At 42.6% G+C, this 24,983-nt stretch overlaps 1 protein-coding gene across 1 annotated transcript in view; it reads right to left on the reverse strand.

The window, feature by feature from the left end:
- The window catches only part of ERC2 (ELKS/RAB6-interacting/CAST family member 2), a 944,454-nt gene that overhangs the window by 709,255 nt on the left and 210,216 nt on the right, over nucleotides 1–24,983 (reverse strand). Inside the window, exon 5 of the mRNA XM_040408024.1 lies at nucleotides 582–737. Coding sequence (XP_040263958.1) covers nucleotides 582–737 — 156 coding nt within the window. The remainder of the gene's footprint in view (nucleotides 1–581; nucleotides 738–24,983) is intronic.

Below are 24,983 nucleotides of genomic sequence, written 5' to 3' on the forward strand. Positions count from 1 at the left end.
ATTTATGAATTATTGGTATATTGTGTGATTAAATGTTTTTAATTATATGGATGAGTAAAAATACTTGCAGAATATTGTGAGCCAGCCATTTTGTTGACATTTGGTAATTTTGGAGAACTGGGGGTGGCCAGTAGGCCAGGCTCCAATAAGACGGTGAGCATCCTCAATTTATACGTATTTTAAGTCCCTTTAAAGGGAATCTGCCAGCTCCAAAACATCCCCCAAACTAGACTAAGCGGTGTATAGTGTAAGTAACGCCAAGTCCGGTTATGTGATTTTTATCGTCATACTCACTTGCAGTCCGACGCTATGCTCTGACAAAAAAGCAGTAAAAGGCATTGAGAGGACTCCTGTGCTCATGCACATAATGGAGAGGACTCAAAGAGGACTGCTCTCAATGTGTTTTACTGCTGGTTTATGGGAGTGCAGCGTCAGAATGCAAGTGAACATGAAAATAAAATGATATAATCGGACTCAGCACCACTTAAACTATACCCTGCTTACTTGAGTCCGGGGTGTGTCTTTGAGCTGACAGGTTCCCTTTAAGCACCCACACAATTTGCTATAATCCTGATACTCACTTTGCTTTTCATAAACTTTGAATGACTTTTATACACTTCCATCTGCTTGATTTCTTCCTCGCGGTCTTCTGTGTTTAGGACACCATTGGTTTTAATGATTTGGATTTCATCCTCTAGATCCCTCATATTTCTTTCCAGGGACGCTATTTTGGTATCCTGTGTGGAAAAACAAACAAAAAAAAAACAACGTAATTATTGGTAGACACAGAATGGAGGAGTCACCAGGAGCCCGGATTGCATAACAAAGGGTTAATAGAGAAGCGACATGAGAAGCAGGGCCAGTGAGTTCTGGTCAGTATATCAGGCCGCAGTATACATCACGCAATCCATGCCATGCAATCCTGAGTTAAGAATGGAGCACAAAACCCACAAGTGCTTTAATACCAACACCTTCCTGTTATATCTACGACAACTCTATATTGTCTCAAAACCCAGAAAACGGACACGATGTGGACTCTAGTGACAGTAGGTGGGATAGGATGTGCAATGACTGCAAATCACTGTAATATATTAAATTAATGGATATAGAAAGGACATGTACAACATATGCATTACTGATGTGTCATAGTCCAACTGCTGAGACCCCCATGATTACTAAAACAAACAAAAAAAATGTTTTATTCCTCTGGTTTCATTGTCAAAACCCTAATGAATTTCCCTAACCCCATTCACGTGCACTGGAGAAAAAAAATCTACAAACTACCGTACTTATTCTCACGGATTCTATTCGGAAAAGTCGGAGGATTATCCCCATCTGCAGAGGATCCTCCACTAAATACATGTTGGACTTGCCATTGTGAACATACCCTAATCACCCTTGTACCCCAGGTCAACCTTGGGTCTTCCATGGGAAGTCAAGTGCTATCTTCCAGAGCTACCAAGCAGCCCTTACATTTTGGAGATCTGGAGTCAGACTCAGACCCTGACTGTGTCTGACAGGAAAATATTTGAAGTCAATTTTAGGAAAAACATGTCTCCTCTTTCCTCTACAATTAAAGGGCATATGTCAGCAGTTTTGTCCCTATAACACTGGCTGACCTGTTACATGTGCACTTGGCAGCTGAAGGCATCTGTGTTGGTCCCATGTTCCTATGTGCCCGCATTGCTGAGAAAAAAGGATGTTTTAATATATGCAAATGAGCCTCTAGGAGCAAAGGGGGTGTTACCATTACACCTAGAGGCTCTGCTCTCTCTTCACTTCGATAGGGCCAGGCATAATTACTTTTTCACTTCCTGGTCCTGTCAGTCAGTGCAGAGGGTGTATCATTTGCAGAGAAAGGGGGAGCCTCTAAGTGTAACAACAACGCCCTCATTGCTCCCCGAGGCTCATTTGCATATATTAAAACTTTACTTTTCTCAGTAATGCAGACACATATGAACATGGGACCAACACAGATGCCTTCAGCTGCCAAGTGCACATGTAACAGGTCAGCCAGTGTCATAGGTACAAATCTGAGGACAGATGCCATTTGACTGAAAAAAAAGCTTACTGTGTATTACAACCGACTTCTATGTTCTTAGATTGGGACAGAAGTATACAGGATTTGTAGCCATAAAATGGACCTTAAAATGTGGCTCTATTACATTCATGTGAAACTGGCCTGAAAGGGGTTTTCCGAGATTTTAATACAAACCGGATTCCAAAAAAGTTGGGACACTATACAAATCGTGAATAAAAACTGAATGCAATGATGTGGAGGTGCCAACTTCTAATATTTTATTCAGAATAGAACATAAATCACGGAACAAAAGTTTAAACTGAGAAAATGTACTATTTTAAGGGGAAAATATGTTGAATCAGAATTTCATGGTGTCAAGAAATCCCCAAAAAGTTGGGACAAGGCCATTTTCACCACTGTGTGGCATCTCCCCTTCTTCTTACAACACTCAACAGACGTCTGGGGACCGAGGAGACCAGTTTCTCAAGTTTAGAAATAGGAATGCTCTCCCATTCTTGTCTAATACAGGCCTCTAACTGTTCAATCGTCTTGGGCCTTCTTTGTTGCACCTTCCTCTTTATGATGCGCCAAATGTTCTCTATAGGTGAAAGATCTGGACTGCAGACTGGCCATTTCAGTACCCGGATCCTTCTCCTACGCAGCCATGATGTTGTGATTGATGCAGAATGTGGTCTGGCATTATCTTGTTGAAAAATGCAGGGTCTTCCCTGAAAGAGATGACGTCTGGATGGGAGCATATGTTGTTCTAGAACCTGAATATATTTTTCTGCATTGATGGTGCCTTTCCAGACATGCAAGCTGCCCATGCCACACGCACTCATGCAACCCCATACCATCAGAGATGCAGGCTTCTGAACTGAGCGTTGATAACAACTTGGGTTGTCCTTGTCCTCTTTGGTCCGGATGACATGGCGTCCAAGATTTCCAAAAAGAACTTCGAATCGTGACTCGTCTGACCACAAAACAGTCTTCCATTTTGCCACACTCCATTTTAAATGATCCCTGGCCCAGTGAAAACGCCTGAGCTTGTGGATCTTGCTTAGAAATGGCTTCTTCTTTGCACTGTAGAGTTTCAGCTGGCAACGGCGGATGGCACGGTGGATTGTGTTCACTGACAATGGTTTCTGGAAGTATTCCTGAGCCCATTCTGTGATTTCCTTTACAGTAGCATTCCTGTTTGTGGTGCAGTGTCGTTTAAGGGCCCGGAGATCACGGGCATCCAGTATGGTTTTACGGCCTTGACCCTTACGCACAGAGATTGTTCCAGATTCTCTGAATCTTCGGATGATGTTATGCACAGTTGATGATGATAGATGCAAAGTCTTTGCAATTTTTCGCTGGGTAACACCTTTCTGATATTGCTCCACTATCTTTCTGCGCAACATTGTGGGAATTGGTGATCCTCTACCCATCTTGGCTTCTGAGAGACACTGCCACTCTGAGAAGCTCTTTTTATACCCAATCATGTTGTCAATTGACCTAATTAGTGTTAATTGGTCTTCCAGCTCTTCGTTATGCTCAAATTTACTTTTTCCAGCCTCTTATTGCTACTTGTCCCAACTTTTTGGGGATTTGTTGACACCGTGAAATTTTGAATCAACGTATTTTTCCTTTAAAATGATACATTTACTCGGATTAAACGTTTGATCTGTCATCTACGTTCTATTACAAATAAAATATTGACATTTGCCATCTCCACATCATTGCATTCAGTTTTTATTCACAATTTGTTTAGTGTCCCAACTTTTTTGGAATCCGGTTTGTACTAATGACCTATCCTTTCGATAGGTCATCAGTATCTGATTTGTGGGGGCCCAACATCCGGAACCCCCGCAGATCAGCTGTTTGAGAAGGCACCGGCACTCCTGTGAGCGCTCCGGCCTTCTCTCGTCGTTTCCTAGGCCAGTGATGACACATTCATTGGTCATGTGGTCTTGGAGCAGCTCAGCCCCATAGAAGTGAATGGGCCAGAGGGCAATACCAAGGACAGAGGTTACACAATGTACGGCCCTGTGTTTGGTGAGCACAGGAGCGCCGGTGTCTTCTCAGACAAGTGATTGGCGGGGTCCCCACCAATCAGATACTGATGACCTATCCAGAAGATAGGTCATCGGTATTAAAATTTCAGAAAACCCTTTTAAAGGGGGTTTTCCAGAATTTTTATATTGATCCTATTCACGTCAGTGGTAACAGTGCTGCAGTGCCCAGCTCCATCTACTACACAACGGACAGAGCTGTGTAGCCAGGGGCGTAACTACCATAGCGGCAGACCAGGCGACTGCTATGGGGCCAAGAGGGGGCCCAGTCTTAGTTGGGATCTTCTCTTCTACTGGAGGTGAAAAATTGGTCAGGACTCTACTCTCTAAAGGAACAACTTTTAGTAAATGAGGCAGTGGAAAAATGACCCAAGGGTCATTGAAAAGGGTTTAAGCAGAACCCTTCTGTCCTGTGTGGGGGGCCTTGCTATGGGGCCCTTACTTCTCCATGTACGCCACTGTGTGCAGCACCAACTTTTGGCACCAGATCCCCATTCACACGTCCCTGTTTTGGTCAGTGATTTCCATCAGTGATTTTGAGCCAAAACCAGATGCGGCTCTAACCACAGAACAGGAGCAGATCTTTCCACCATACCTGTCAAGGCTCCAATCCTGGTTTTGGCTCAGAATCACTGATGGAAATCACTGATCAAACACTGATATGTGCATGAGGCTTTACTCTGTGAGGGTGTGGGCAGTCATTCTCCCACCGATCAGATACTGATGGACGAGGCCATAAATATTAAAACCCTGGAAACCCCTTTAATTTTAAAGGGTTTCTATCACTTCGTATCACATATTTAGGTGTCAGACACTAGCGATCCGCTAGTGTCTGCTCTAACAAAGCATCCTAATATGATAGGTTTTGGGGCAGCCGTTTTGCTAAAATAACAACTTATATCTATATGCTAATGAGCCTCTAGGTGCTATGGGGGCGTCATTAGCACCTAGAGGCTCCGTCTACCTTCATAAACTGCCGCCGCCCAGCGCGTCCCTCCAGCCCGCCCATCTCCTGCTGAATGCGATCCTCTCCGTGCACGGCTCTGTTCGGCGCATGTGCAGTGAATGTCTGACCGCTTCCCTGCTCAGACATCTCCACTGCGCCTGTTCCTCGGAGCACTATGATGTCATCGGCGCAGGCGCAGTGGAGATGTCTGAGCAGGGAAGCGGTCAGACATTTACTGCGCATGCGCCGAACAGAGCCGCGCACGGAGAGGATCGCATTCAGCAGGAGATGGGCGGGCTGGAGGGACGCGCTGGGCGGCGGCAGTTTATGAAGGTAGACGGAGCCTCTAGGTGCTAATGACGCCCCCATAGCACCTAGAGGCTCATTAGCATATAGATATAAGTTGTTATTTTAGCAAAACGGCTGCCCCAAAACCTATTATATTAGGATGGTTTGTTAGAGCAGACACTAGCGGATCGCTAGTGTCTGACACCTAAATATGTGATACGAAGTGATAGAAACCCTTTAAGCTCCTCTCCCTCTTATTTCATTGTCAGATACGTTCTGCATGCTTTCAATATTTAAGTTTGCTTCTACCCATGATTGTAGAGCACAAGGTAATATGTCGGTGCTAAATAAATAAATGATAATCTCTGTTCTGACTGTATTTTCCTCCCATAACATTAATGTCTCCTTTATCCTCCGTGCACGGAACGAACCAGGTAAGTTCTCCAGATATAAACAGCAGAAGAAAGTTCCAGCACTATTGGAGATTCTGTTGCTTTGTCTTTATTTTCGGTAACAAATTACATCATGTGGACCCCATCTCACACCGCCGCACATTGACGCGTTTAGAACTATACCGTTCTTAGTCGTAACTGTGTGCACTGCCTGACCCTCGGGTTTAAATAGATCCATTCGCCCTGTAAAGGAGGGGGAGGGGAACCACACCCCCCGGGGCGAGGCAAAGCCCTTGCTCTGTCCTGTGCTACACCCATTATCTACATCTGGCATCATATTAAAAAACAACACCTATAAATCCCACAAAAATGCGAAGTAGGAGGTACAAAATACAAAAACACCTATCTAGGACAAGGTCACATCATAGGATCACTTCATACATTCCAGATCGGAACCTCGATCATGTGCAGTTTTGCCTACAAAAAAAATCGCATAATGTGAACACAGTGTAAGAAAAAGCAAACAAATGAGAAGATAAAATAGAAAGAAAAACCTAAATGAATAGAAAACCTTCTAATAACACTTAATAAAACATCGCAATGGCTGTTAATTGGCTTCAGCATGTGATATTATAGCAAGATTAGTAAAAATACATCAATTCTTTTTTCAGATTGAGACCAAAAGGATATCTGGTATTCAATCTGAAGATCCAATATGCCTCCCGCTGCAAAATCCTTTTCTTCATGTGACCACCTCTGGGCAGGACCACTACCTTTTCAATCGCGAAGGTACAGAAGCTATTAACTGCGATTATGTTCTGTGATAAAATGATTTGCTGCATTTGATATTCCCGTCGCTGAGGGATTGGAAATAGAATTGATATGTTCCCCGAACCTTGTTTAGAATTTTCTGCTAGAACTCCCCACATACAGAAGATCAGATTGTCCGCTTAGTGACATAAATAATACCCATTGTGTTACAATCAATGTAACTTTTTATCGGGAAAATTTCAGTGTGTGTCGGATTGTGAACATATTTTGTAGGTAGGGAATATCTGCACGTTCTACAAGGATGTCCTCCACATTCAGTGAGGCCTGATGGTTTATTTGCAGTACGCGTAACCATAGATGGAGAAAGAACACTGGCCAATGTGCTGGGTCGTCTCGACACTATTCTACGTCCATTTTTCAAGGTATCATATAGTATGTCCTCTTCATACAAAATTGGGAGAAATTTTTGAATTGCGTGTTGTATTTCTGTGGACTGGCGACTGTATGTCAGGACCAGCGTAGGTTGTTCAGAGGTTATTTTATCTTTTTTCATGGTATTATTTCTTGAAGGTTTGAACAATAATTCTGTTCTAGATTTATTCCTAGCTATGTTCAAACCTCTGGATAACATCCAGTCTGGATAACCTCTTTTGGTCAGGCGTGTCCAGATTGACTGGGATTCGCTAGAAAAAGCAACACTTGTACTGCAATTTCTGCGTGCACGTATAAATTCTCCAACTGGGATTGCTTTAAGTGTGTGAACAGGGTGACGGCTATCGGCTTTTAATATTGTATTTCCTGAAACTTTTTTGCGGAACGTTTCCGCACAAATAATTTGGTCAGAAATCCCTGTCAGTTTCAGGTCCAAAAAGCTAGTAGTGTGTGAATCCGAGTGATGAGTAAATCTTAGATTGTACGGATTATTATTAGCGTAATCCACGAAGTCCGGTCTGGCAGACACATATAAGGAGCAGGTCATCGATGTATCTGCCATATCAGACCACCATGCACGAAAAGGGATCATTTTCAGAGAATATATAACGTTCTTCCTAATAAGCCATGGTTAAATTCGCCAATGAGGGTGAGAATTTTGCTCCCATAGACGCGCCCCTTGTTTGAACAAAAAATTTGTTATCAAATGAAAAATAATTATGTGTCATAAGGAAAGATGTCACCTCCAAGATATAGTCTATAAATTCATTTGAAGGTTTACTATACCTGTGGAGGTAATATTCCAATGCAAGGATAGCTACATTGTGGGGAATGGAGGGATAAAGCGAAACTACGTCTAAGGTCAGCCATGCATAATCCCTATGCCGCTGTCTACTATAGACACTGAGTACATCAGTGGTGTCTGGGGTATATCCCGCTACTCTTCTCACTAAAGGCTGTAACAGTGAGTCCAGCCAATCTCCCATCTCTTCCATCAGAGAGCCGATGCCTGAGACAATAGGGACGGGGGTTCACATTTTGTTTTATAGGTGTGACTGGTGCCTCCACATTCAGAAATTCGTATTGTGTGTGGTTAATAAAACCTCGTTCTCTCCCCTTGTTGAGGATTACAGTATATTCTGTTTGATATTCCAATAAAGGATTTTTATTCAGTTTCTGGTATAAATCGTTATGTAAGAAGACCGCGCTGCTGCTCGCTCCTCTGAGCCTCCTCTTTTTCCCGTACAGAGCAAATTTCTGGCATGGGAAGGTCCAACAAACTCCACAGATAGGCGTCTCTCCTTTACCCCACACAGAGCTATGGGGACTGGGTATTGCGGATGTGCTAGCGGCAATCTAGCAACCCATGTCCTCAGCTCTATACACAAAATCCCGGTTCCCTTTAAGCGCACAATCTGTGATCTTCTGTATGTGGGGAGTTCTAGCAGAAAATTCAAAACAAGGTTACGGGAACATATCAATTCTATTTCCAATCCCTCAGCGACGGGAATATCAAATGCAGCAAATCATTTTATCACAGAACATAATCGCAGTTAATAGCTTCTGTACCTTCGCGATTGAAAAGGTAGCGGTCCTGCCCAGAGGTGGTCACATGAAGAAAAGGATTTTGCAGCGGGAGGCATATTGGATCTTCAGATTGAATACCAGATATCCTTTTGGTCTCAATCTGAAAAAAGAATTGCTGTATTTTTACTAATCTTGCTATAATATCACATGCCGAAGCCAATTAACAGCCATTGCGATGTTTTATTAAGTGTTATTAGAAGGTTTCCTATTCAATGAGGTTTTTCTTTCTATTTTATCTTCTCATTTGACCTTGTCCTAGATAGGTGTTTTTGTATTTTGTACCTCCTACTTCGCATTTTTGTGGGATTTATAAGTGTTGTTTTTTAATATGATGTCAGATGTAGATAATGGGTGTAGCACAGGACAGAGCAAGGGCTTTGCCTCGCCCCGGGGGGTGTAGTTCCCCTCCCCCTCCTTTACAGGGGGAATGGATCTATTTAAACCCGAGGGTCAGGCAGTGCACACAGTTACGACTAAGAACGGTACAGTTCGAAACGCGTCATTGTGCGGCGGTGTGAGATGGTGTCCACATGACCGAAAATAAAGACAAAGCAACAGAATCTCCAATAGTGCTGGAACTTTCTTCTGCTGTGTACTTTTCTCCCACCAGAAAGTATTCCTGAGTAATATACTGCGGGATGATGACTCCCATACCACCCATGTGTAGTGAGCTTCACTCTTCAATACAGTACAATACAGGCGTGCGGACACAAAAGGACATAGATTGGGCCCATTGTATCCTACATGTTTGGGGTATATCTCGTGAGGATCTCAAGAAACAACGTCTGAACACAGTCCTATCCCCGTTCCTAATATGTTTATTTGTATATCCAATATAAGACGTCTTCATCCAAAAATACAATCTAAAAATAAAACATAATCGTTTGCACAAAAGATACAAATGATGTAAATGATTGTTTTCTTAAGCTAGAAGACCGGAACGGATTAGTACAGAGTTAATCAGAGTCAAGCGTTTAGTAGACATGCCACGCACTCAAAACGTAAGCTATTAGTATGTCAAAGAAATCACAGCAACCGGACATGGGACTCTGCTGTATACAGAGAAGAAATATCTAATATCTAATAAATATCTGCAAAAATACAAGGTAGATCCTATAAAGGGGAACGGCAGAGCTGTTTGCTGCATGCAGAAGATATGGCCTTCAACGTTCTTCTCCAAGAGATACTAGAAACATCAGCTTACCGTATCTCGCACTGCACCATATCGCCTACATGTAAAGTACTGTAAGTATGTGCACAGGAGATAGATATATAGTATTAAAGGGGATTTTAATATTTATACCTATCCCCAGGTTAGGTTATCAATACCAGATCGGCAGGGGTGTGACACCTAACACTCCCAAGGATCAGATGTTTGAGGAGACAGCGACGCTCCAGTGAGGGCTGCAGCCACGTCACAGTTTACTAAGCACAGCGCCATCCATCTGATAGTGGCTGTGTCTGGTATTGCAGCTCAGCCCCATTCACTTGCACGGAACGGAGGTGCGCTTAATTCATGTGACACGGATCTAGGGAGAGACCGCTCAACGAAGTGCCACAGTCTCTTCAAACAGCTGGCGGGGGTGACGGGAATAGGACCCCTGACAATCTGATCTCATCTTGATGACCTAGCCTCAGGATAGACCGTCAATATGATTATTATTTTTTTACTGTACTTATGGGTTTCTGGATTAATTTTTGTTAACATGAGCTCATTCCATTGTTGAAGGAATAATAATTAATTGCATTGACTAATGAGGTGCGATGGGAAACCAAACTCCTGCCGTGAGGCCACATGCAGCGAACAGGTCTCTAGTTAGACAGCTTTGGGTTAGCTTGAGAACAAAAGAAGGTATATAAGCATATACAGTGCACACATAGTTAAAGGGGCTGTCCAGTCCTTTTATAGTGATGATAGGAAATCAATATCTCATCGGAGGGGTCCGAAACTCTGCACTCTAGCCAATCAGCTGTTCTAAGGCAGCTCCAATGCCGAAAGTAGGAGAACTATCCATCTCCATTCATCTGTATAGAGGACAGAGCTGGTCAGTGTATCTCTGCTCCCACTGACGTGAAAGGGAGTGCAGGGGGCGGACTCCAGTCGATCAGATACTGATAGCCTAGCCTGAGAACAGGCCATCAATATAAAAGCACCAGAATACTCCTTCAAAGACAATTCAGTATGGTAGACAAGCACTGTAGGTCCTGTATCTGAAGGTTTAAAGGGATTGTCTCATAAAGGTACAGTAACAACTCGTTAAATAGAAACCGGCCCAATGATCGCTGCAAGTTTCTACCTCTAGCGATCATCCATGGGAAGCCAAATCTGGCTATAAGCTGCAGGAAAATGTAGCATTACATGCTGGCCATTTGGATTCAAATGGCCAACGATGTACTTCATGGACCAGTTGGATCCACCAGAGTGGGAGCCATTCTTATATGGCAGCTCTGCTTCTCTCTCCAATAGAGGGAACCCATCCTCTAGGACAGGGATGCTCAACCTGCAGGCCTCCAGCTGTTGCAAAACTACAACTCCCAGCATGCCCTAATAGCAGTAGGCTGTCCATGCATGCTGGGAATTGTAGTTTTGCAACAGCTGAAGGGCTGAAGGTTGGGCATCCCTGCTCTAGGACTTTCAGATGCCCTGAAATGGCACCTAGAAAGGTCTTATCATTGTGAGACAATTCCTTTAATATGCCAGTTCACATGTACTGAGATTAGCGAGACTGAATTATCCCAAAACTCATCCAATCTATATCTTCGGCCTTGGCTTTCCCTTGTGGTACGGGCTATAGAACGTGACTTTCTATGAATACTTATTAGGGCTCTGCCTCCATGTCCAGCTCATTCTAATTGTCCGAAAAATGACAAGTAAAAATCATAATGTGGCTTTTGTGCTGTTTTTTTACAACACTATGAATACCACATGGGAATGTGCATCTAAACCACTACCCGACTCCACAACAGTATCTTGGTCCTCCTCTCCCTGTGTAGTTGATGAGTGACAAATGTATATTAGACACCCGTATATGGAGAACATATTTTGAGCAGCATCTATGGTAACTGGGCAACTAATGACCAATTGGGCGAACAGGGGTCCCATGTTCTCCAATGTCATTAAAGATGTAGACACTTAACAGGTTGCTTTTTGATGGGTTTAAGGGCACTATCTAAGATTTCCATAATGGGGTAGGTTGACCATTACCGAGAGAGCAATGACATAATTGGTGACTTGGTTCACAGAATCTCTAAAGGAAATGTGACTGCAATTGTTTTGTACGAGGAGTATTGATCTAGTTGGTGACTGGGTTTGCATCAGACCCAGCAGCCTGTATAAGAACTTATTTTTGTACAGTGTCTAAGACTATGGTGGGCAACTAATGACCAATGAGACCACCACCTATTTAGAGAACAAAGAATTGTTCTATGTTGTCACTGAGACAAGAAAATTAAAAAATAGGTTGCCTCTGGGGTAGGTTCAAGAACCTACAGGGAAATTTCCTGGTAGGCCAACTGTCAGGGGGTCACCCAAGTCCTCCACTTGGCCGCCAGCCAAGTCCATAAAGATCTGATGCTCTCAGCATATCAATATAGGACAGGCATCCTCAAACTGCAGCCCTCCAGCTGTTGTAAAACTACAACTCCCACAATGCCCTGCTGTAGGCCGATACCTGTAGGCTGTTCAGGCATGCTGGGAGTTGTAGTTTTGCAACAGCTGGAGGGCCTTAGTTTGAGGATGCCTGATATAGGAGCATCAGGCACATATACACCTAGTCAGCGGCCTCAGGTGTCCTCCTGAATTAAAATGTATTGCCATCTTCAGGATTATGATACAGTATCATACTATGGCACGGGTGGCAGTATTTTGTGCTGCACTGTGGTATTTGGTTCTGCTGGGGCGGTATTTTGTTCTGAAATACATTATTGCTGGCAAACCTACTACTGTTGGACCTCCCTTCTTGTGTTGCCCTACCTTCTATCCGTTTGGACCCACCTACAACATGGGGGCAATTTTAGTTTTTATTTTTCAGGGCCACTTTAAGTGTCCAGCCGACACCAGGGTAGGTTGACCATTACCAAGGGAGTACTGACATAATTGTTGACTAGGTTGACATTGGACTCATCAGCTCTGATGGGAAATGTGATTGCACTTGTTCCCCTACCTGACATTGTCCCTGAATTATACATATGAGCCATTTATTTTTCCCTTATACAAAAACTTGTAATTGGGGGGGGGAAGGAGGAAGATGCTGACTTCTCAATGTCTAAAGAAACAATGATTGTGTCTACAGACAAGCAGAACGGGTTTATTCCTCCTTATAATATGTACCGATGGCAGGCTGAATAGGTCCACACAGAGAAATCAATTCATGGCACGCACCCGAGCAGTATAAGAAAAAAACTAACGCACACACAAACCTTTCAACTTACCTGCCAAATAAAATCTGGATCAAAGCACAGGGATGGAGATCTCTACAAGGAGTAAAACCACAGATTCATATTCAGTTTGATTCTCCAGTTGCAGCACATTCAAGTCACCGGATCTACCTCATAATCATAACTATATGAAGGTCTCTTGGCACAGAATCAAAAACACCATAAGCTAAATTACAGTAGCGAGGAACAGGGGAGGGCAGCGATTCGTGGTAAAAGACTGGGGAAGGATTATGACATGAAATCGAAATGACTCCGCTCATTAGCGCTGCAGCTATGGAGTTTCTCTAATGAAATTCATGCAGAAAACAATGTGATTCAAGTCTGCAGGATCCACGCTCCAGATGGTACTACGTTTTGTGTGTCGTGAATGTAGATTGTTAGTACATGCAGAAATATAATAAAAACTCATTTTACAAAAAAAAAAAAAGGTTGCAAGACACATATTACCATACATCAAAACATTTTATAGTGAAACTACATAATACCTATAGGTGGAGGCCACACCTAGTGGTGCTGTATGTACCTCCGTAGGTTAGTTGTAGGAAGACAGCGTCTCTGTAAGGGGTAAGTGACTCTTTATTGACATATATTTTGCCATAAGAAAAGTCCGCAAGTATTGCTCAGTCCAAGTATACGACGCTGCCACAAATTTCATCAAGGGACTGATTCACTGAAAGCAGCTCTGTCACCAGGATCAACCCTATTAAACCAGGCATGTAGCCTGGTAGGGTTCATCCAGCTGAGTAAAACAATACCGGCCTTTCTTCTTTTTTTTTTTGTAGGAGAAATTTAGACTTTTAATTTTATGCAAATAAGGCACTGAAGCACCAGGAGGTAGGCCTATGCGGTTTGAGCACCACTCCAGCGACACCCCTGCTGCTGCCATTGTTAAAAACATACCCTCCTCTCCTTAGATTGAGCCCGGCTTCTGCTGCTTGCCAAGCAGTGAATATGTTCAGTATGCATGCGCATTTGACGTCATTCCACCCAGAAGTGGAGGCGCAATCGGCTTCATCTGCATTCACCTCTACTTCCGGGTGTAACGACTGGCCAACAATCTAACATTTATGGGGAGTTCCTAAGTGAACCCTGAAAGATAATGGTAGAAGAGAGAAGGATCAGATGCACTAAATTCCAACGCCTGATCCTTTTGTTCTCCTGGGAGATAAGCTGCAACAGAGGTGCCTAGCTGTGGCTTACTCCTTTCTTCCATTGAGTCAGGAGAGATACCAGTCAGCAGAAATGAGAATTTGTCCGACAGCTATTGAAGGTGTATGGGCAGCAGCTTTGTACATGCCCTTTAGACAATTATGGAAGCGGTATCAGCATGCGGGAGGCGCAAGGAGCGGTGAGGGAATTGCTGCGCTGGCTGTACTCACTGCTCCTTGGTCTTCTTCCAAGCCCTGCTCTGTGCATTGTGTCCTGATTGCGTACAGCTTTAGGACGTAATGAACGTAGGTGTTGTGCAAAGTCAGGTCACAGTGCAGTGCTGGCCAGAAGACTAGGGAGCAGTGAGCAAGTGGCAGTGCAGTCCGGAGCAAGCAAAGATTATTATTATTATTTTTTTAACATCTGATCTGTGGTCTGATGGGGGTCCAATCTGAAGCTGATGGGGTAAGATCTGAGGCTGATGGAGTCTGATCTGAGGCTTATGGGGTCTGATCTGAGGCTGATGGGGGCTGATCTGAGGCTGATGGGGGCTGATCTGAGGCTGATAGAGCTTGGGAGGGTCTGATCTGAGGCTGATGGAGCATGGGGGTCTGATTTAGATTTTTTTTCGTATTTTCCTCTTCCAAATCCTAGGTGCGTCTTATAGTCCAAAAAATATGTATATATTTGGATATATTTAAAATTAGGCAACTTTTACCTGCCTCATTATCTATTGAAGCATTATACTGTTGTCTTTTTGTATGCCCCTCGTGTTGTGTCATTTCACTAAAAGCATTTCAGCATAAATTACCTTGACAATCATTTGCACTAAACACATTTTCTTAATGGCTGCATTTCCATATAATTAAGCTGATTTTTAAGAGGTATAGTTCAATCCAGAAACAACCCTGATTTACTTGAGGCTTCTACCATTTAATTACAAGGGAACACGGGCTATGAAACCTCTGCTGCTGCTAAGTAATGACTGTGCTACTTCACAAGACTGCAGTTCCTTAAAGGGGCTGTGCCACAAAAAAATATTCTACATTTTTCAAATCAGAACCTGCATCTGAATACTTCTGTAATTAAACGTAATAAAATATTTATTCAGCCACTAAGTTATTCAATAAACTATATCTGTATAGCGCCACCAGCTGTTTGTTCTTTACCTTATTTCATAGGGATCCAATTGTAGAGATTGCTAGATCTGGTCCAAGATTATTTGCAATTATAATGTATATTTTTAGTATATAAAATGTACATGTCCGCACAATAGACACCAATCTAAGAATGCACCGGCACCAGGAATTCCAGAATTGTTTCTTGGATTGGTGAATATGTATATGGAGGATTGATATTATGGGACACAGTTCTGACAACCTCCAGGCCGGGAAACAGCAGACCGATCCGGCACTTTGCCGTTTCAGTAGCGTCTCATTCCCTAACTCAGAAACAGCATAGCTTGTTGTGATACACAGTTTCCGTAGCTCTCATGCACAAGAATGAGAGCCACTGGAACAGCAGAGCCACCTAGAAGTGTGTTTCGCTTTAGTCCAAAAATGTGCCAAAATTTTGGCATATGTTTGGTGCATGGAGGCTCATTTAAAGTGGTTGTCTCATACCAGCAAATGGCATGTATCAAGTAGATTAAGCTAATACAAAGCACTTACTAATGTATTGTGATTGTCCATGTTGCCTCCTTTGCTGTCTAGATTAATTTTTCCATCACATTATACACAGCTGTTTTCCATGGTTACAACCACCCTGGTCGTGGTCGTGCTTGCACAATAGAAGAAAAGGCGCCAACCTCTCTGGTGGCTGAGACCGCAGGAGTGTGCATAGGACGCTTTTTCCTAAAGTGTGCAAGCACGACCACCGCTGCTGGATTGCAGGGAGGTCCTAACCATGGAAACGAGAAGAAGTGTATAATGAGATGGAAAAATGAATCAAGACAGCAAAGGAAGCAATATGGACATTTGCTGAAGTGAGACAACCCCTTTAAACCATAATCTCTTTCCCATGACACCATGCCTATTTTCATTATGCCACGCCTAATTAGCGGACAAGGCGCCTAAAGGCTAGAAAAGTGTCTAAAACACTTGATAAATGCAATGCAAAGCTCATGCTCCAGTTTTTTTGCTGTCCCAGAGTGATTTGGAGAATGTTATTTCCTTTTATATTGGACTCTCTATACAATATATATATATATATATATATATATATATATATATATATATATAGATAGATATAGATAATTAAAAGGGAACCAGTCACGTGGAACATGGTGTCTGAACTACAGGCAGCATGTTATAGAGCAGGAGGAGCTGAGCAGATTGATATATAGCTTTATGGGAAAATATTCAGTAATACTTGTATTTCATTCATTTATATTCCTGCTTGTTCTGGGCTTTGAAGTCCAGGAGGCGGTCCTATCAGTGATTGACAGCCTGCCCTCTATGACTGTGTATACAATCACTGATTGAAGTCCAGGAGGCGGTCCTATCACTGATTGACAGCCTGCCCTCTATGACTGTGTATATAATCACTGATTGAAGTCCAGGAGGCGGTCCTATCAGTGATTGACAGCCTGCCCTCTATAACTGTATACAGACAGCTGTCAATCACTGATAGGACCGCCTCCTGGACTTCAAACTCCAGAATGAGCAGGAATATAAATGAATGAAATACAAGTTCTACTGAATCTTTTCCCATATAACTATATATCAATCTGCTCAGCTCCTCCTGCTCTATAACATGCTGCCCGCAGATTATTTTGCATTTTCATGGTGACAGGTTCACTTTAATTTATGACTCAGATTCTGACTCAGCAAACAAATGTTGGGGACTTGAATCACATAGATCCCAAATATGCTGGTCATGGTCTGTACTGCCACATGTCGCCATTTTACATGCAGGCATGTTATTTTTTAATTTTGTAAAAAATTATATGGATTCTCATACTCTAACACATGTTCTATTACTGAACAATACATCTAGCCTGTTACAGGCTCCACACAGCAGAGTGAAGAACGAACCTGTAATGTGGTCAACATTACACCTAACCTCTTCATCTCTCATGTCCAAGGGCTGGGTCTGGAATTTCAACTCAGTGCCATTCACTTGAGTTGAGTTGCAAGACCAGACACAACCTATAGACAAGGGGGGCGCTGTTTCTGAAAAAATGCAGCCATGCGATTACAATTTCATAAACTGCTTTAAGTACGTGGGATCATCATAATATGCCTATTTTGTATTCTGTGGGCGCACAAAAAGTGGAGTGCAGAAATATACCAGTTTTACGAGCCATGCTAAATTGAGATTTCATGCTCTAACGAGCTAGAATCATACAGACGTGTAATCATATATATTTAAAGTGTCTGCAGAGAGCAAATGCATATTGCAAAAGCTGTCCTAGTATGGAAGTGATGCTTGTTAGTATGGAAATGTGCGAGGCATCTCTCATGTTCTAGGAAAAGAGATTTTATGCATTTCATAACATTATATAAAACAACAGACAGATGCTACATTAGGGTACGGCCACATGATCACATTTCCTAATGCAGTTGTGCAAAGAGGTATCTCCCAAGGAAGAAAACCATCTCGCTAGAGCCCCCTATTGGAAGTGGCTCCCTATGAGTCATCCAACTTTCCAACAAGCCTTGGGATTTGACAAGGCAATAGGATATCTGATAATTGAACTAGTAGTGACAGACACTCATTATCTACAACCACCCAGAGACTATGGGTCAAAATTGATATTTATTACAACCACTATATACACATATACAAACAAAACCACATAAAAAACTCATGAAAAATTAAAAAATTAAAAATAAGGTCTAGTCAAGTTGTGTGTGTGTCAGCAGACGCGGTTAACTGGGATTGATGTCGTAATGAATCGATGTCTGTAATATATCCGTCTGTTGTCTGGCACACACATGGACTTCCGAATATTAAGCTATGGGGAAAAAAAATACAAAATCAGATTGATCACAATAGAGTTAAATGTTCAAATAAAGACTAAAAGAAAGGGCCTCAGCGCTGAGAACACATGTGGAGCCAAGTAAGGCTATACTCCGAAACGCGTCTGCTGTTTTGATACCTGCAAATCTGGATGACTCCAATTTAAATATCCATGGACAAATAATAAGAGCAAAGTTGCGACGAACATACACACAAGCGGCGCTCTGAAACCTACAATCCTCCTCCCAGTGTTCTACTGACGGCGGGACCGCAAGTAAAAGTGCCGACACACGTGACAGTTTGACCTCTGAACTATTGAGCCACGTGGGACGCCGAATGCGAACCTTCAGGAGCGGCGCAGCCGGAGAATAAGGTGTCGCCTGCATCCTATTTTTCAGGAGGGAGGTAAAAAAAACTTTATACCCAGCCTGACATGTGGGATGCCACGGAACAACGGCAGGTAGTAACTCTATTGACTATTACTAACATTGTGGTCAGTGTAAGTGACATCCCAGTATTTACTAACACGCCAAAAAGACCGACTTACTTACTGAATTTAACTATACCCAATATCGGATACAAATCATGCTACACCAATATGATTGAGTAACTTCTGGATGGATTCAAAACTTATACTATCACGGTGGAAAGCTTTTTTTGGGGGCTGATTAACCCTTTGTGGCCATTTTAACCTTTTTCTTTTTCACATGTTTTCAGCGCTGAGTCCCTTTTAGTCTTTATTTGAATGTTTAACTATTTTGTTACCAATCAGATTTTATTTTTTTTTGCGATGAATTTCATATACAGTAGCAAGAAAAAGTATGTGAACCCTTTGGAATAATATGGATTTCTGCACAAACTGGTCATAAAATGTGATCTGATCTTCATCTAAGTCACAACATTAGACAATCACAGTCTGCTTAAACTAATAACACACAAAGAATTAAATGTTACCATGTTTTTATTGAACACACCATGTAAACATTCACAGTGCAGGTGGAGAAAGTATGTGAACCCTTGGAATTAATAACTCATCTTCTGTTGAGCTTCAGCTGGTGGACAGATGGCCTTAAGTTCTCCTGCAAAATGTCTTGATAAACTTGGGAATGCATTTTTCCTTCGATGATAGCAATCCGTCCAGGCCCTGACGCAGCAAAGCAGCCCCAAACCATGATGCCCCCACCACCATACTTCACAGTTGAGATGAGGTTTTGATGTTGGTGTGCTGTGCCTCTTTTTCTCCACACATGGTGTTTTGTGTTTCTTCCAAACAACTCAACTTTGGTTTCATCTGTCCATAGAATATTTTGCCAGTACTGCTGTGGAACATCCAGGTGCTCTTGTGCAAACTGTAAACGTGCAGCAATGTTTTTTTTGGACAGCAGTGGCTTCCTCTGTGCTATCCTCCCATGAAATCCATTCATGTTTAGTGTTTTACGTATCGTAGATTCACTAACAGGGATGTTAGCATATGCCAGAGACTTTTGTAAGTCTTTAGCTGGCACTCTAGGATTCTTCTTCACCTCATTGAGCAGTCTGCGCTGTGCTCTTGCAGTCATCTTTACAGGACAACCACTCCTAGCAGTGCTGAACTTTCTCCATTTATAGACAATTTGTCTTACCGTGGACTGATGAAAAGCAAGGCTTTTGGAGATACTTTTATAACCCTTTCCAGCTTTATGCAAGTCAGCAATTCTTAATCGTAGGTCTTCTGAGATCTCTTTTGTGCGAGGCATCATTCACATCAGGCAATGCTTCTTGTGAAAAGCAAACCCAGAACTGGTGTGTGTTTTTTATAGGGCAGGGCAGCTGTAAACAACACCTCCAATCTCATCTCATTCATTGGACTCCAGTTGGCTGACACCTCACTCCAATTAGCTCTTGGAGATGTCATTAGTCTAGGGGTTCACATACTTTTTCCACCTGCACTGTGAATCTTTACATGGTGTGTTCAATAAAAAGATGGTAAAATTTAATTCTTTGTGTGTTATTAGTTTAAGCAGACTGTGATTGTCTATTGTTGTGACTTAGATGAAGATCAGATCACATTTTATGACCAATTTGTGCAGAAATCCATATCATTCCAAAGGGTTCACATACTTTTTCTTGCAACTGTATATGGGATTGTACTATATATCCCCATAGCTTAATATTAGGAAGTCCATGTGTGTGCCAGACAACAGACGGATATATTACAAACATCAATTAATTACGACTAGTGTTGAGCGAGCATGCTCGGCCGAACTGCTGTTCGGTTTGAGTATCGCTATGCTCGGCACATCCGAGTGCTCGGCCGAATACTGCGGGTGCTCGAGTACATTTGCATAAACATGGGCATATGGGAAAGACATGCAAATGAACAGAATCTGCATTGTTTTTCAGCTGAAAAACCATTTGCATGGAAAATTTGTGATCTACACGACTCATGAACAGCGCCATCTATTGGTTTCATAGTCTTATGACAAGACTATCATTCACACATCTTCTAGCACTTTATCTGCTGTAATATAAGCTTGCTAGGGTGTATCTGAGGACTATTGCCCTGCTTGTAATGACTCATGAACAGCGCCATCTATTGGTTTCATAGTCTTATGACAAGACTATCATTCACACATCTTCTAGCACTTTATCTGCTGTAATATAAGCTTGCTAGGGTGTATCTGAGGACTATTGCCCTGCTTGTAATGGCTCATGAACAGCGCCATCTATTGGTTTCATAGTCTTATGACAAGACTATTACTCTTGCCATAATACTATAAAAACAATAGATGGCGTTGAATAGTGTAGATCCCAAATTTTTCAGGCAAATGGTTTTTCAGCTGAAAAACCAGGCAGATTCTGCTCATTTGCATGTCTTTCTCCATATGCCCATGTTTATGCAAATTAGTTTTTACATGACAAAACTGTATAGAAAGGTTATTGAATATTATGTTAGGACAATCAGAAAAATTTTTGTCACCCTAATTATATTGATGTAGGTGTGCACGTCCACCCAAGCCATCCAACAGATGTGAAGTAACTTTGAGGCTTACTGGCTCTCAGTCAGATGAGAGCTGGTTTGGAATGTCTCATAGTGCATAAGGCTGCCATTGTAAGGTATGCTGACTAAGCCTGTTATCTGTCTCATGGATAGATTGTTGGTTTGCACATACCTTTGTGTGGTTGTCTATTGTATGTCATAGATAATAGAAGTCCAGATATCCTCTTAATGCTGTTTCCAAACCATTTTGATGGGGTTTCCATCAATTTTTAACCTTTTTTTGTGAACCAGACACCCTCTTCTCTTCCGAGCAGGGGGTGCCTGGGGTTCTCCCATTGACTTCCATTGTGCTCGGGTGCTCGGTAGAGCACACGAGCATACCGATGTGTTCGGTCGGAGCACCCGAGCATTTTGGTGCTCGATCAACACTAATTACGAAATCAATGCCAGTTAACCGCGTCTGCTGACACACAAAACTTGGCTAGACCTAATTTTTGTATTATTTTTTTTATGTGGTTTTGTTTGTATATGGGTATATAGTGGCTGTAATAAATATCAATTTTGACCCATGGTCTCCGGGTGGTTGTAGATAATGAGTGCCTGTCACTACTAGTTCAATTATCATTTATTTTTACTATTGATTGGGTGTATCAATTTTGACAAGAAAAGCATATCCCTGCTAACAGATGGGTGAGCCTCTATAATATTCACTTTCATCAACCTAATAGGATATCTGGTCTGGCTATATTCCCTAATCAAGTACCAAGGCTTGTTGGAAAGTCGTATTTTGACCCATGGGGAGCCACTTCCAATAGGTGGAGATACCTCTTTGCATATTTGTTTGCTATGGAGAACTTCCAATAAGTCTCCATACCATAGAGCAATTACAGTAAGTCTCCAGACAGGACTGGTCTGTTTCAAGAGAGACAGCACCCTGCTTAAGCCTGATGCAGTTTTGAAAGCCAAAATTAGGAGTGGACCATAAAAAGGAGATAAGACAGATCCTCTTTTTTTTTTTTTTTTACTCCTGATTTTGGCTTCCAAAACTGTATCAGGAAACCTGTCCGTGTGGCCGTACCCTTAGGGAGAGTTCACATCACGGTATCTGAACCTTCAATTAAAACATAATTTTTACTAGATCCTTAAAATCTTCTCATAAATCCCAAACAGAATATACAACTTATGCAGACAAAGCTAAAACAGATATGAGACCTATTGGTCCCACTAGGGTACCATTGGAGGTTATCAGTCTTATACAGCACCTAGATGTGCATGGTTCATCCTACTTACGATACCTCTCAAAGACTAGGAGTCGTCAACTCGGTACTTCTGCTGACTCCTATGTGTCATTGCTCTACAACTGCCAACAAGCAGAGAACCCTGAGAGGGGCAACCCCACCTCTTGGTGGCTAAGCCCTCATCTGTACCTCCAATATCCCTAAAAGTCTTCCTGAATGTCCCGATGCCTTTCCCCGTTGTTTCATAAGGGGCCCAGACTATTATGAAAGATAGACCATTGATAAATAAAGTGCACAATGGTACATCTGATAGGGTTGCTGCCCTACATGCAGGAGAGCTCCAGGTCTATCTTTTAGGACAGTCTGTTCCCCTGATGAACCGAGAAGAGGTCAGGGAAATACTAAATTGCGTAAGGGCAAAGGCATTATTTGGAGTTCCGGTCACGTACCGGGCTCTCCATGGGGCTGCCAGGCGGAGGCTTCCGTCCAGCAGTGAGCCCGGTGATGTCACCGGCACTGATGTGCGGGCTTTAGCGCTGCTCTAGCCTGTAAAACGGCTAGGGCATCTCTAAAGCCCGTCCATCAGAGCCGGTGACGTCACCGAACACACTGCTGGGCGGAAGCCTCCGCCCGGCAGGCAATGTGTTATTGTAAATAAAAGAGCCTTTGACCTGCGCGATCCATGAAATGCTCTGATGCTAACATCAGGGGGGCTGCCTGGGTGAAATTATGGGTATGTCCGGGTTCAGCTCTGAATCCGGACAACCCCTTTAAGAAGATTAGAAAAAAAAAAGAAAAAAAATCCTGTTAAAAAAGTGGATCTTGTAAAAAAAAAAAAAAAAACGATCCTGTGCATCAGTTATGTACATTTGGAATCTGAGCCATTTCCATCTGAGATCCGTTTTTCTAGATGGAAATAAAAGTACTGCAACAGATCAGAAGAACGGAAAAATAACGGTGATGTGAACTTTCAGTGGGAATCAATGGCTTAACTGCTTAAAGGGATATACTGGTTACAAAAAGTTAGAGGATAAAGGGCGCCGTGTCAAGCATGCGCACCACCACTTCATTCAAAATCTGTGGGACTGCAGGAGGTAGCCAAATATTGTACATCTCTGGCAGTCCCATGGCAGTGCGCATGACCAGCCACTCCATTCATATGGAGGCATGGAACTCCTGTTCTCATAATGCGTGGGCATCCCAGCGGTCAGACCCCCAGGAACCAGTGGATAAGGGATAACTTTTTCTAAGGCTTCCTCTACATGTTTTTTGTGGGACATATTTTGGCCTGTAGAAAATGCTATGAACTTTTTTAGTGGGTTATTTCAGGTATTATAGGAATTGTCTGGAGAAAAAAAAAACACCATGGACCCAAAAAACTCACCAAAAAAAAACAAAAAGAAGAAAAAAAGGCAAAAAAAAAAGTAACACTTGTACTGCCTTTTATATTTCACTATTAGATTTCAGCAATTATTTATTGAAAAAAAAAAAAGCTGGAAAAACTGAATAAAAATGCTAATAAAAAAAAAAAAAACGCAAGAGACACATCTGGATTTCTGCAATTTACAGCGTCTTTAGAGTGATTGTGCAAGAATAGGGGGGGCCAAACCCTTATACTTGACCGGACCTGTAAGGGGTAGCTTATTTACCTTGCTCCCCGCTCCTACTCCTCCACTGCGCTCCATTGCTGAGAACATCCGGTTTGACATGGCTGCAACCAATCACTGGCCGTGGTAGTGACTGGATCGCCTTGAGTCATGTGATCATTTGGCCGGTCAAAGCCAGGTCCAAGGACAGTGATCGACTGCAGCCATGTCAAAATGGATGTTTTCAGGCAGGAAGCCCAGTGGAGCATCGCAGACGGAGGGGAAGGAGCAGGGAGCCAGCCCTGAGAAGCAGGTAAGTAAGCTTCCCTTTACAGATAGGGCCAAGTGGGGGGATTTGCCCCAAAAAAAAAACAAAAAAAAAAACACATTCCTGCACAACCCCTTTAAGGATATTACCCACAGAACCCTCAAAGAACAAATGAATCTCTGGGCACAAAATTCCCTTGGATTTAGGCCTCATGCACACGGCCGTTGTTTTGGTCCGCATCCAAGCTGCCGTTTTGGCGGCTCGGATGTGGACCTATTCACTTCAATGGGGCCGCAAAAGATGCGGACAGCACTCCGTGTGCTGTCCGCATCCGTTGAGCACTCCGTGTGCTGTCCGCATCCGTTGAGCACTCCGTGTGCTGTCCGCATCCGTTGCTTCGTTCTGTGGCCCTGCTAAAAAAATATAACATGTCCTATTCTTGTCCGCGTTTTGCGGACAAAAATAGGTATTTATATTAAAGGCTGTCCGTGCTGTTCCGTGTGCATGAGGCCTTATGCAGTTAACATTCATGCTAGGAAAACTGTGAATTTGCCCTAGGTGTCATGGTTGGCAATTTTAGGGGCACAAAGTATACACAGTACAACACCCCTAATGCTCCATATATTGATGCAAATACTGCACAACTGCTGTTTTAATATGAAATATACAAAGCAAGTGGCAGTTTGATGCGCAGATGCAGGAAATCAGGCAATTTCAAATGCATGACCAATGCAGGATTCTTAAACTTTAGGGTAGATGGGGTTAATAATTACTATAAAGAGCAGTAAAGACATATACACATTCTTCAGCTTTTTTATAGACTTGGATCCAAAAAGTGAGATAGAAGTTAATAGGATTCTGCAAAACCC

This window comes from Bufo bufo, chromosome 9 (assembly GCF_905171765.1).
Source record: "Bufo bufo chromosome 9, aBufBuf1.1, whole genome shotgun sequence".
Classification (NCBI taxonomy): Eukaryota; Metazoa; Chordata; class Amphibia; order Anura; family Bufonidae; genus Bufo; species Bufo bufo.